General features: G+C 46.6%; 6 protein-coding genes across 6 annotated transcripts; 3 read left to right on the top strand and 3 right to left on the bottom strand.

Moving 5' to 3' along the window:
- Window positions 1–162: 162 nt before the first annotated feature.
- SERLADRAFT_461524 (uncharacterized protein) lies at window positions 163–1,178 on the top strand (the record flags this gene model as incomplete). The annotated part of the gene is made up of 5 exons (XM_007315700.1): window positions 163–320; window positions 378–492; window positions 556–652; window positions 713–830; window positions 881–1,178. The coding sequence occupies 5 exons, from the start codon at window positions 201–203 to the stop codon at window positions 983–985; spliced, it is 555 nt and encodes a 184-aa protein (XP_007315762.1).
- Window positions 1,179–1,213: 35 nt separating this feature from the next.
- Window positions 1,214–4,299, bottom strand: SERLADRAFT_435440 (uncharacterized protein; the record flags this gene model as incomplete). The annotated part of the gene is made up of 22 exons (XM_007315701.1): window positions 1,214–1,303; window positions 1,355–1,594; window positions 1,651–1,687; window positions 1,748–1,881; window positions 1,937–2,006; window positions 2,062–2,088; window positions 2,140–2,169; window positions 2,228–2,259; window positions 2,336–2,419; window positions 2,472–2,535; window positions 2,590–2,625; window positions 2,724–2,914; window positions 2,968–2,978; window positions 3,038–3,133; window positions 3,202–3,263; window positions 3,320–3,392; window positions 3,443–3,505; window positions 3,555–3,589; window positions 3,648–3,801; window positions 3,860–3,947; window positions 4,016–4,161; window positions 4,221–4,299. 22 exons carry the CDS (start codon window positions 4,297–4,299, stop codon window positions 1,214–1,216), a joined length of 1,842 nt encoding a protein of 613 aa, XP_007315763.1.
- Window positions 4,300–4,424: 125 nt separating this feature from the next.
- On the top strand, window positions 4,425–6,313 carry SERLADRAFT_461531 (uncharacterized protein; the record flags this gene model as incomplete). The annotated part of the gene is made up of 5 exons (XM_007315702.1): window positions 4,425–4,472; window positions 4,541–4,640; window positions 4,699–4,986; window positions 5,037–5,752; window positions 5,803–6,313. 4 exons carry the CDS (start codon window positions 4,467–4,469, stop codon window positions 5,183–5,185), a joined length of 543 nt encoding a protein of 180 aa, XP_007315764.1.
- A 981-nt stretch (window positions 6,314–7,294) lies between these two features.
- Window positions 7,295–8,946, top strand: SERLADRAFT_461536 (uncharacterized protein; the record flags this gene model as incomplete). The annotated part of the gene is made up of 6 exons (XM_007315703.1): window positions 7,295–7,380; window positions 7,450–7,505; window positions 7,565–7,599; window positions 7,655–7,831; window positions 7,885–8,425; window positions 8,478–8,946. The coding sequence occupies 5 exons, from the start codon at window positions 7,492–7,494 to the stop codon at window positions 8,854–8,856; spliced, it is 1,146 nt and encodes a 381-aa protein (XP_007315765.1).
- Window positions 8,947–9,238: 292 nt separating this feature from the next.
- On the bottom strand, window positions 9,239–11,621 carry SERLADRAFT_360317 (uncharacterized protein; the record flags this gene model as incomplete). The annotated part of the gene is made up of 4 exons (XM_007315704.1): window positions 9,239–10,296; window positions 10,353–10,708; window positions 10,765–11,206; window positions 11,280–11,621. The coding sequence occupies 4 exons, from the start codon at window positions 11,619–11,621 to the stop codon at window positions 9,490–9,492; spliced, it is 1,947 nt and encodes a 648-aa protein (XP_007315766.1).
- A 233-nt stretch (window positions 11,622–11,854) lies between these two features.
- SERLADRAFT_383000 (uncharacterized protein) lies at window positions 11,855–12,823 on the bottom strand (the record flags this gene model as incomplete). The annotated part of the gene is made up of 1 exon (XM_007315705.1): window positions 11,855–12,823. One exon carries the CDS (start codon window positions 12,821–12,823, stop codon window positions 11,855–11,857), a length of 969 nt encoding a protein of 322 aa, XP_007315767.1.
- Between the last annotated feature and the right edge of the window lie 240 nt (window positions 12,824–13,063).

Raw genomic sequence — 13,063 nt, forward strand, 5'->3', positions numbered from 1 at the left:
ACAAAATATGAGAGTAAGAGTGAAATGGTGGGCAAATTGAAACGCGATGTGGTGGATGTCGAGAGCCAAAACTTGAAGGAGAAACGCGCGTTGAACTTTCGGACGCGTTCTAGTCACGTGCACCAATGGGCGCGTCAATTAGCCATCGCGGCGTCGTCAACCGCGACCGTCAGTGGCAAGATCGATAATTGTTTGCAGCCATGGCCTTGCCTGTCTCTATCCGTGCATCTGTAACGCCTCTGGAGCTAGAACTGATCGCATCAGAAACACTGGTCGATATCGTACCTTTGATTTCAATGGAAAAGACTGCTTTCATTTCTGTGGGTTTTCTGAAACCGAGTTTCTCGAGGTACATTTTCATTTAATTCGATGCATAGGGCGCATATGGACCGCTTCGTCCACCAGTAAAAAGTCGTATACCTCTTTGGATGGCAACTAATCTCAAGCTGAAGAAGAAATGCCACATTGTTCCCCCTGATTGGCTTAACATTGGTACGCATAATCTCGGTACCTTGTTTATGGCAAGTCGATCTCAAACGTCAAAGCACTTGAAAGAATTCCTCCAAGAACGACTTACCCATGAAACAAGTTATCCAGCATTCAGCGATCTCCCTTTTCGGTTTGCTGAAATTGCTAAAGTCATTTTGGACGTGTATGTGATTACTAAAAGTTGACATATCAATTTGTAACCGTACTCACTTAATCGTATCAGGGCTTCAGACGACTTGCAGAATCCAGACAAAATCAGGTCTCTCTTGAAAGACTTGCGCGAAGCTCGTCAAGCAAAGAGTCGCGAAGGTCTCCAAAAACTCGATCACAGCGAACTGAGTGTACGTTGACTATTACTAGCCAATGCACATTAATTCTCATATTTTTCAAGTTACCAAATCTATGTTCTATGGAAATCAACGAGATCCGTCCTTTCTTCATTCAAGCAATGAGTGTTTTAACCAAATTAGTCAGAGAGCCTACTGCAGGACCCTAAACATAGTTCCTTCGGGCCCATCGTAATAACCTTAGGTATATCTTGCATCCACATTTTCCATCACGATCACACGAACAGCCTATTGAACTCAGTAACTCAGTAAACCAAATACATCCGTGTGCATTTTACATATCATAATTGTCCACAGAACACTACAGAAATATCCGACGTGTAAACATTGTGGCAGCGACCATTGGCAGTGACCTAAACCAATAAGATACCGTGTGCTCAGGATCGAGATATTTCAAGCATCTTGGATAAAACGTCGATCCTTTCTTGAATATCCTTTAGCTCCTTCAGTATAGTTGCCTCACTCGACTACAGCAAAAGTTAGTACCGTATCCATGAAACTACCACACACCAACTTACCTGCTGCGTGTCGGGAAGCATCTTCACTAAATCATCGAAGGGTACCTTGCTGATCTCGAGTCCATATTCAGCGTCATCGCCATCGACTTCGGGGTCAACGTTACACGATAAAATTTGCTCGCCCGCATCGGCAGATTGAAGCCAGTTGCCCATCCAAGTATTTTTCACGCTGGTGGTTTCATACAGGGCAATGGCAGTGAGGGGAATGAAAAACAGTATGCTCATCAAGAAACGATTGAGCTACATGAGAAGTTCAGTAAAATGGTTGCTGCATGAAAATAACAAGAATTCTGTACCCTGGCATATGCCTCGAGGGAAAATAATGGCAAAAATCTGTAAGAATGGGATACGCTGTTAGCGTTATTGCTTATGTGATAAAATCTAGGCACCAACTCGAAGGGGGCGACCAGAAAAGTTTCAATGAGGTTGAACGGTGCAGGATAGACGTAAGAGTCGGGGGCCCGTATCATCGCGACCGTCTTAGCAGCGAAAAAGGTCATATATTCAGCTTCTGCATCCTCTACCACCTGAAGAGCATATATTTCAATAAGCCGGAACAGAGAACCACAGAAAACAACTCACGTCAGAGTAGGCGGAAGAAAATAGGGAAATGAGGACGTTGAGAAGAATGACCGCAGTAACAAGGTTCCACCTTCAAAGAATTTGTTCGACATTTGACTCCATGACCGAAATGCAAAAAAACTTACAAATAATACAATAGTTGGCCAACAGGGCTTGTAACGATTTAAGTAAACAATCAGAATGACCATAGGTGAGATGTTTACCTTAGTGCGAATTTAGCGTAGTCAGGAGACCTGACATCACACAATCCTTGAGCTGGCCTCATCTCTATGCAATACTCCAATCACTTACGAAAGTAATGCCTGAACTAGAACATGTACAATCTGCGGGTGATCATAGAACAAGCAATTAGTGGGTGAAAGTACACTGCTTTTCTATATATATAAAATCGGGACTTACCACGCGCCCGTTCTCAGTCTCGCCGTCGGCAGCATCCAAAGCATATAGGCCTTGCCAGAAACCTAGAGCGAGTACAGATAGTAGCTAAATGCATAGTGAGACAAACAAAAAGCAAACGTAGGTGGAAAGTACATACTGCAAAGAATATGCCAGATTCCTGCAGCATACGAGCTACACATATCTGCATAGTACCAATATACCTGGACGAATAAACAATGTTAAAACCTGAATGGAAATTTGCGATTTTAACTGACCTGAAACCATCGAATATCGTGACAAGCTCTATAAAACTGTAAATAACAAACTTTCAGGGATTGAAGGCAACTTAACTCATCCTATGATATCATATTATTCAAGAGTTAGGCTGAGCCATATAAAAGGAACTTACCATATGAATGGAGACACGCAGCTAAGGACCTGGAAGCTAGTGAGTCGAAGCTCACTGGCCCTATCAGCATCGGCTCCTAAGCCCAGTACACGCAACACAAAGGCTGCTAGTAATAACGAGTCGGTTATGAAAGCAATAACATGCCAAAAGCCAATAGCCCTATAGCTAGCGAACCGGAGAAGTTTATACCACTGAGTATAATCATAAGCTCTTGCCTTGGTTAACAAAAAAGATCAATTCTTACCCTTTGGATATCTATGATTTAAAAACTCAGCCCTCGTATTTAAAATATACAAAATAAGCAGTAGACATACCTTCAAAACAAAACGCGAGGGCCATGATGTACAAAATATATTCCCATGCGTCCACCGATGCATGGTCCGAGTTGAGGCGTTCGAGAGGCTCTCGCACTATTCAATCAATAATATTAATATAGTTAGCAGAGGTCCACACAGGATTTAAAAAACTAGAGCCTGACCTGCTTGCGAAAAAACGACTAGGAAAATAAGCCAAACAACGATCCGGAAGGAGTTCTGGTATCTAGTATCATGAAATGTCATTGGTGCAGTCTTGGTTAATATATTCGTAACGCTCACCGAGGCACAGAAATGCGAGCAGGGTCTATGCGGTTCCAGAATCCCTGAGCGCGAGTTTTATGATAGGGAAAGTCTAGAAAAGAATTAACATATTTGCAAATAGGACATCTCACTAATTCTTACAGGTTATCTCGTTATTCTCGTTATTTCTCTGGATGATATCTCCTCTCCAAAGTGAATTGACCACTACAAATGGTAAGCTGATGATTAATTAGCGTCTAACGAAAGGCCTTACCGTCTTGAGCTTCACTGGAGGATAGGAATATAGTACTGCAGATGAAGCAAATCAATATAACGAAACTCAAATGAGAAAGATAGCTTTACGCACCAATGAGAGTCTATAGCGACCTCAAGAGCACTAGAAAGTTCACTGACATCGCCATCAGGCTCTCTATGTTTGAAACGCGTGCACATGATAGCATCCAATCTGTCGCTAGGGCCTTGATGCACGACCCTACGAGCGATTGCCTCACATGCAATCCCTACGCCAGGAAAAAAAGTTAGGTTGCAACGTGCTACATCAGAGGTAACTTTGCGTACCCCGTCCGTGATTCTCGCCAAAATCCGCGGGATTTGAGTATGCATCCCACATGAATTCTGCTCGAGCACGTAACAGACAATAGGGGAGCTTCAAGTTCCAAGTTCAATAAACAGTACTTCACTCAAATATTTGAATCACAGTAGGTGTTAACTCACAGCTTCGCCAAAGTCTCCGGCCGCAGCTATATATGCAGAGACAACGTTGGGAGTTACCACTCTGCTCGTAGCATCATTTATGCTTTTGACATCAACTTCGACGGGGAGTAATTTCACTGTCAAAGCTCGTAATCGTTTGATAAGTTCTTTAACGAAGCATGTGTTAACTGTTAGTGTGTATTTCGAAAACCCTTGTTGTACGCACTTGTCAAAGTATCTGGCGATGGCTTCAATGTCTTTGTCGACAGGACTGAAGCCTGCTCGTCGTCTCCATTCTGCATCATGGCTGTCGCAGGAAAACGGTAGAAATAATATTGAGCCGAATATCATGATTTTGCAGGGGCTTTCAGTGACAGCGCCAAAAATAGGTAACCAGTCCGAGTCTAACCTACAATTGCCTAGTAAAGCCGTACCTGGTTTGTTACTGTTTACCGATATCCTTCACTGCGCCATGCCAGTAAGACCTACATCTCATTTCTCAGCTTCAGATATTGACGATAATCACGTCCAAATCACATCTGATAGGCATACCACTCTGCGTTGAACGACGAGCAAGATGCGCGACAAGTCGGCAATATGGCAATTCTGCCCATTAAGACCAAAATTCGCGGACCAGCTCCTGTTGGTGAGTCAAAACATGTATCGAATCTGCAGCGAAGACGTTGACCCAGTCATTCGCCCAGCCAATCCTGAAGAAGGTGACATAGTAGACGAAACTCTCGACCTCTTCCGCGCCAATTCTCTCTTCCGTAACTTCGAGATCAAAGGGCCTGCGGATCGCCTATTGATTGTGTTAATCCTCTTTGTATCTGACTGTCTTGCAAAGATTGGGACAGCCCGTACTGTTCCGACCCAAATCGAAGCATCCAAATCGCTCAATACTCTGTCAGTGGATAACTTTGCTATCCCAGGCGATGCCAACTTCCCATTGAACGCACATTACGCTGCTCCAGCAAGTAGATCAGATGCCGGTGAGTGCTCCAGTGACCTTGTTGTGTTTCGTACCCATACCTTTGGTTAGAATATCTTCGCCAATATCTGACGCAGGTGCGTCAAGAGTTGGCAGCACGGTTAGTTGAACGTTTATACGCAGACGGGACTGGAAAGCCCAACAAGTGGTGGATGTCATTCCAGAAGAGGCGCTTCATGAACCGCAGCTTGGGCTCTTAAATTATCTGTCATCGTGTAATCAAACATAGCTGGATAGTAATGTATCTCTCAGAAGTATGACAGCTCTGCAAGAACGTAAATTCGATGTCATGCTCGCCTCTTTCTTTCGTTTGGATTCTTTCTACCGTAGCCTATCGTAGGCAATTCGTTGGCTGATTTCATTGATCTCCCTTTACTTCCCCCACCAAGGATTCCTGGCATCCAGTCAGGATCTGACCAGTTCCCAACACTGACGCCACCTTCTCCACCTTTCGCAATCAACCCTTTCAGCATCTTTTGCTCCTCCCGTTCCTTTTTGCCATCAACACGTTTCTTAGCTCGCATATAATCTAACTGGTCTTCGCGCAAAATAAGACCTTCTCCTGGGCCAGTTTTTGCAGATCCAGATTTCGGTGACGGGATGGAATACTTAGTTCCTCGAACTTTGTACTGGAAGTTTCTTTTAAGATGTATTTGCATTGCAGGCGCATCCGCTGCTGCATCCGATGAGGCGATTGTCACGGACGCTCGGAGGAGAGTTGGGTTTCCACACGATGGGCAGAACTGCTTAGAGTTATCTTTGCATATTCTGAGTCGCAGTTGTTAGAAAAGGGAAATACGAGAACAATCCAGGCTTACTTGAAACAGGCATGGCACCGAAGAACCCAACTTTTCACCTTCTGAATTCTCTTCCCTTCAGTCCCGACCAGGTTCAAACCCATCTGGAGTAAGACATTTTGCATTGCGAAATCGGCTGTCATGCATCCGGCAAGGACAACTTCTTCTTCTCCCTTTTTCTTTGAGCCTCCCGCTGAAGGGAGAAGGTCTAAAGCACGGGATTTATGCAGAGCAACGTTGCCTGGAGTTATCCATTCGCCCTCGCCGTCATCGTCATCAGAAGGATCGTCGTAAATTGGCTGTGAAGGATCAGAAGGGGTACTCGATGGTGGGGCATCCGACTCTGTAGTAGCACGCAGAGCTTGATCTGCGTCCGTGGTAATGTTTTCGTCGACTAGCTCAACTTCGAGAGGCTCCCTTTCTTCGCCATCGATTTCATCCTCAGGAGATACACCTGCATCTTCTGGTGCATTGCCGTCGTCACTTTCTACTACTTCTCTTTCCCGGACATCGAAATCCTCAGGGACATCTCCAGAGGTTTGTCCTTGCTCTTCAATCTCTTCAAGGCCACCTTCTACTTCCCCTTGCTGAACGCCATTTTCGGCCTCAGACTTTTGTGTACCGTCATGCGTGTCTTTTGGCGATGTATCCTGATCGGTGTCTTGTGAAGGTTTGTCGGATCTTGGTTCACTTTTGGGCAAGACAGTCTACTGGGTTATAATTCAACAAATCAGCATCGCATTATTGGCAAGAGTACCTGCCTCGTTGCTTTCTTTCCCCAGCAGTTGTTTTTCTCGTTCATGAAGGGAGTGCGTCAAGGCGAGGACACATATATCGGCGTGTGATAAGACGGAGTAATCTCCTGTTTTTTTGGCGAACTGAATAACTAGAGTTCTATAATAAAAATCAGCCCATTAGGGATAAGAGATCAAGAACACACCTTGGACTAAAGACGCCGCATCTGGATTGCGTATCTCCACTCGAACACCTGCAGACAGGCCTAATCGTTCAAAATGTTCTCTCGCCCGTTTATCCTTTAATTCTTCTAGTACTTGTGGGACTGTAAGATATACTTCGGCTAGCCCCCGCAAAGGAGACAAGGATAATAGTGGTCCTGAATCGAGTACAAGATTTTTACAGCGTGGTTTTGTCTCTGACATCGATAGTACGATCGTCCCGTAGAATATAAGTATGTCACGGTGTAGATCAAAGTGCTATATCCCTGCTAAATATTCTATGAATGGGGATATGAGGTGATTAGGTTTGCAGAGAATGCTCTTGAAAGGCTTACTTTGACCTGCAGGGAAAGGCAGGACAACGACGATAGATCGGGATTAAAGATCAATGCTAAGGGTAAACCTGAATGGTGTGCAGAAAGTAAACTGCAGTATGTAGGATCGAATTAATTTAATTTTTAGGATTATTTTGCTCGTTATCTTACCTGGGTCACGTGAGCTATCGGTCAAATCGGTCAGATCATATCATATCGGGAACAACTGCTATCGGTCAATCGACCGAATCACTTTTCAATAACTTTCCACTTGGTGTGCATACGGGAATAGCCTGAGAATCGCGGGACGGGAGAAAGGTGATCTAAGGTGGGTAATCAGCAGGTACCCAACCAGTAACCATTTATATAGTGGAAGTGCGTTTCACAATTTTTAAAGGTATCTATCGCTCCGTTTCAGTCTGACAGTGTTTATTCCTAAATGGCACCAAAATCGTGAGCTCTCTTTCAGCATGCAAATCATCCGTCCTGTCAACATTAAATAAAAAAACCAGGTATCGCATCGTCGTGCTTCCCGGAGATGGTATCGGTATGACAACTTTATCTGCGAAACAATGTGCATGACCGCTGAACATGATCTACAGGCCCGGAGGTTGTCGCGCAAGCAACTCGCGTCCTCGAAATCATTTCTGACGTCTCCCCCGATCTGCAACTCAACCTAGAGCCCCATGATTTCGGTGGATGTGCCATCGATAAGTATGGCGAACCCTTGCCCGAGTCAACGTTGAAAGCGTGCCAGGAAGCTGACGCTATCTTGATGGGTGAGAAAATTTTCAACTACCTATAACAAACGATATTAACGATATGGCTTCAGGTTCCGTCGGTGGACCTAAGTGGGGCGCTGATGCCAAAGTTCGTCCTGAACAAGGTCTTCTGGGTATCCGCAAAGCCCTCGGTCTATATGCCAACATCCGCCCTGCCAACTTCGCATCGGACTCCCTCCTTGCCTACACCCCCCTGAAACCAGAAGTTGCGAAAGGTGTCGATATGATTGTCATCCGAGAGCTTATCGGTGGCCTGTACTTTGGTCCTCGCAAAGAGCAGGGTGTGAGCCCAGACCCAGATAGCGCCTACGACACCATGCTTTACAGTGTTCCCGAAGTCCAAAGGATTACCCGTGTTGCAGCGCAGATCGCCCTCACAGCAAACCCTCCGCTTATCATTCACAACATCGACAAAGCCAACGTCTTGGCAAGCTCAAGGTTATGGAGGAGAGTGGTCGTCGAGACACTCGAGAAAGAATATCCTCAGCTCACCGTTGATCACTATCTGGTTGACACCGCCGCAATGCTTATCGTTGCTAGCCCCAAAAAGCTCAACGGTGTTGTTTTGACAGAGAACATGTTTGGTGACATGTAAGCCTTTTACTTTCAATTTACTCATCTTCCCTCACTGATACCTTCCCAGTCTCTCAGATGAAGTCAGTGTTATTCCCGGCTCTCTAGGTCTCTTGCCTTCCGCATCTCTAGCCGACGCACCTACCCTCCCATCGTCATCATCATTCAAGCCCACTTCAGGGCTTTACGAGCCCATCCACGGCTCCGCTCCTGATATCGCTGGGAAAGGTATCGCCAACCCTGTTGGAACCATCCTCAGTGCGGCGATGCTCCTGCGGTATTCTCTCGGGCTTGAGAAAGAGGCACAAGCCGTGGAAGCGGCGGTCCGGAAAGTTCTCGATGACGAGGCTATTGGTGGATTCGGTATCAGAAGCGCAGACCTTGGTGGTAAAGCCACGACAATTCAAATCGGTGATAAGGTCGTCGAAGTTTTGAAAGGGCTGTTGTAGGTTCAGTTTGTAATTGCTGTGCAGTATAAGAGGCCAAAGAAGTAACTGTACTTGTATCACAAACGAAACAATGTGAACTAGTTATGTTGGATAATTAGGGAATGAGAAGACGCGATTAGATGTAGTTCGGAGAAGCTTTACACCTCAGGTCTCGTGATCACCAAGGGGCCCCCCCATGATTCGTACAGACATAGCCGTTTCTGCTTATCTTCGCGCCATTTAAAAAGCACGGCCCGCTACCAGATTCTTGCATTGACACAGCTCCCAGGAAGCAATTCAGGTGACTGCAGTGGGGCCATGATCACGAGCAATCTGGTGGAAGCACGAAGTAATCAAATCGACTCCATTTTCCGTGCTCAGGCTTCCATTGTTAAGTTGTTTTGGGATATATCTGGTAAGTTTTATTCAACAAAAAGAGTGCAAAACAGTATATCAAAAAATATCCATTGAGGCCTTCATTCCCAAGCCACTCGACTCGCACTAACAAAACAACGTTAAAACAATCCTCCAGGTCTACCAATAAAGCATGCATATAAGCTTCAAAGACGTACTCGCAGCATCATTGATCCATAAATACTAACCAAGATGCCAACAGACTAACCTAAACTAAGGCGTTGCCCAAAAGTTAACTAATTAGAACATGTTCGCAAGCTTGCTAGCAGCTTCCCGTGCGTCCAATCGTGGTCGCGTCGGCTGCACGCGAACGGACTGCGACATGAAGGCCGGACGTGTATGTCCAAGGGGATCAAGTGCCTCAATTGAAGCTGGCCGCAAGGGAGGCTCGGCGGAGGACGAAACCGATCGACCCAGTGGGTGAACGGACGATGATCCTTGGATAACACCTCCCAAAGGCCCTTGGGGCAATAATGGCGGGACAGATAAGGTTGAAGTTGGTGGAGGGCCGGTAGAGTGGGTGGGTGTGATAAACATCGACTTGGTGCCATCTACGAAACGACCTCCCAGGGGTGGTTCTGTTTCTTTGGGTACCGCGAAAGTCATTTGCGGAGACCCAGCAAAGGTAGAAGATCCAGCACCAGGAGATTGTGGTGGCAAAGGAGCATGTTGTTTAGAAAACGTACTGGCCGTTGGTGGTGCAGAGGTAAGAGCGCTGGGTACATGTCTAGTAACAGGCGAAGGAGGTATGCTTGTTTTCGGAGCTGGAGGCCTAGGGTCGTCCTCCAGAGGCAAAATGACGGAAGGTTTAGGTATACCATTAGCTTTGGGAGGAGGCAACTTTTTATCGGCGTTATTCACATCTGATTTAAGAGCTTCCAGTTCCCGAAGAAGCTGCTTTTCATACATGATAGATGAACGTGCATGTTCGATCAAGGCAGCAGTAACATCATCATTAACAGATTTGTTATGCGTCTGAAGAGCACGATGCAGGTTTTGCGATATATTCTCAGCACGTCTGGCGAGAACTTGCTCGTATTTATTCGCCTGTAAACAAAGCCATCAGTCAAATTGACAGTGTGAAGTAGATAAGAACAACAAACCTCTTCCATGTCCTCAAGGGCTTCATCAACTCTTTCAGGCCTGATGTTAGAACTTGCCTTTAAACGTTCAATGTTTCTCCGTTTAGAGACAGTAGATTTGACGGCAGCTTGGTACTCCTCAAGAACACCTGTACGCTGCATCAACGTCTCCTTGGCAGATCTAGCATTCATCCCTTGATATCCAAGTGTGTCCCCAACGACGACGCATTCACTGATAGCCTGTGCTTGATCAAGGTCCGCGAGACTGTGCCACGCTCGCCCTAGCTTTCTCAATGCATTACCAAGTGGTGGGTGCGCCTCTGTAGTAGCAACATTGACAAGTTTGTTTCCCATTTCCGAATGGGAAACTGCCAGTGCTACGGATGCGAATACAAATGAATAACAATTACAATTCGAACACAAATAAGCGCACATTTTCTCGCTACCGACAACTTATCGATAGCCTTTGCAGCGTCGAAAAATTGTGTCTCAAGCTTCGTAAGCTCGAAACGCGCGCGCTGCAGCTCTTCGTCTTCGTCTGGCACACCTCGTCGCATGAGTCCAAATCCTGACGTACCCTTGCGCCGAGGACGCGGGGTTGGCTGGTACCCAAAGTCACTTTCAATAAAAGAGCGCAAATCCTCGTCATGGATGAGTATAGGATCCTCGCATATTCTAGTGAGCCATCTCTGCAGCATAATTCTAACCAAACGATCATCTTCTTCGTCTGTTGGCGCTGATGTCTGTGCCAACGGCAACGCAGGGATGAGAGTATGGGGACAGCTGACGATGAGCGATTCGTAGAATTGCTGGAATTCGATGTACGATCGTGATACATTGCGATACGTCGTTCCCGTAAAGTTTGTTAGGTTTGTCTAATCCCAGCAGGAGACGTCAACGAAAGCATGTTTGAATACCACAAATCCTGGCTATTTTTCCTGGGCGTACCTGAGCATCAAACTTGAAGAGAATGTCCCTGCGATTCCTGTCTAGCCCCGTGATTCTTACCCTGAGATACGGGCCCGTCTTCTCGAATTTCTTCCCGTTTGACCCTACTGTAGTGCGAGGCGATACGAGACCTGGTTCAGGTTGACCGTATATCTTTGGTTCCTTGCCATAGAGGCCTTCTGACTCAAACTTTTGAGTTTGGGGGGTAGAGGGAAGAGGGGAAGAGGCACGGCGCAGATTGGGAATGGGAGAATTTGGCTCGTGTGGTGTTGTGGGCCATGGCGGGGTAGTGTCGCCATCGTTTGCAAAGACGGCGCTGGTTGAATTCAGAGGGTCGAACATGGATTTGCAGTAAAATGAGCTGGTAAGACTTGAAACGACAACCCTTGGAAATACTCGGACGCGCTCTACAGCTCAGCCACTATGACTGAATTACGTAATCGTAGTCTCATTTTTACGCGCATCTATAAGGATGAGACTACACGAAGTACATACAACCTCTAATAGATATAGATAATATTATTCCAACCATGAAATCCAAAAAACAAATCGTCTGTCAAGCCAGCTATGTCCACTCATGGTTCTTTGACCTCGTCTTCAATGTCTCCCAAGTAAAGCGGAAGCATGTGTCCCATGCGCAGAATTTTGGTACGAAGGTACTTGTCCAAGTCGTGCCCATGGACAGCTTTCCCTCCAATCATTGTAGCACCAGCAGCTCTCTGATCCCTCTCTTCAGTATCAGTTTCCACACCAACTCCGAGATCTAGGTTAGCCGTCGAACGTTGCTTCCAGCTCCTAGGAATCATCGACACTCGCTCAACCACTCTCAGTCCCTCCTTTTCTAGTGCCTGCACCTTGTCGGGATTGTTGGTTAACAGCCGGACTCCCTCCCCAAGTTCGCTCCCAAGTCCAAGGTCCCGCAGGATAGCAGCCGCAACCTCATAACCCCGCTCATCCGCCTTATGCCCGAGCATGAGATTTGCGGTGACAGTGTCATGACCAAGGTCCTGCAGATTATAGGCGCGTATCTTTGAGAGAAGACCAATCCCACGGCCTTCCTGCCTTAGGTATATGACGGCGCCCCGCCCAGGAATGGTACTAGATAGGCTGTGTGAAAGCTGTTTTGGGAGCGGAACGGGCTGTGAGATGAGGCGTATTGCTTCGTCAAGTTGTTCGCCGCAGTCACAGCGCATGCTGCCGATGGTCTCCCCTGTGAAACACTCGGAGTGTATACGAACGAGAGGTGATGGAATAGAGTCGGGTGTGGAGGAAGAATGATGCGAGGTGGGATTAGAGGCGTGTTGTGACGTCGCAGAAAGTTTTCCGACGTACGCGCCGCGGATAATACGGTCCATTTCCGTTTCTGTTTCGTTCCAAACCGCATCTAGTGAGCGGCTGCGAATTGGCGGTGCTGAGGAACGCGTGTTGTCGGAGTACTGTGCGGGATCAATGACTACGGCTAGGTGCTCTTTTCCGTCGCGATTATTGTGGTACAGGTGAAGAAAAGCAGGGCCGTGTGGTGTTGGTATGCGAGTGCGCGCCATACATTTGACTTCCACGTGTGATGTGCTGCCAAGTGTCCCAGTAGTGATTAATGAGGATGAAAATTGTGCATCGATGTTAGAGGAGATGGACTGGGACCGACGTTTACGAGAAGCTGACAGGGGTATATTTTCGGAGGGTTTGAGCGGATCAACGGCGGATTGTGGGGATTCATTTTCTTTGGTTTGCTGGGGCAACTGCTTCTGCAGTCGGACCCTGCGTGGTGCTTGTTGACTCACATA

Source organism: Serpula lacrymans (assembly GCF_000218685.1).
Source record: "Serpula lacrymans var. lacrymans S7.9 unplaced genomic scaffold SERLAscaffold_4, whole genome shotgun sequence".
NCBI lineage: Eukaryota > Fungi > Basidiomycota > Agaricomycetes > Boletales > Serpulaceae > Serpula > Serpula lacrymans.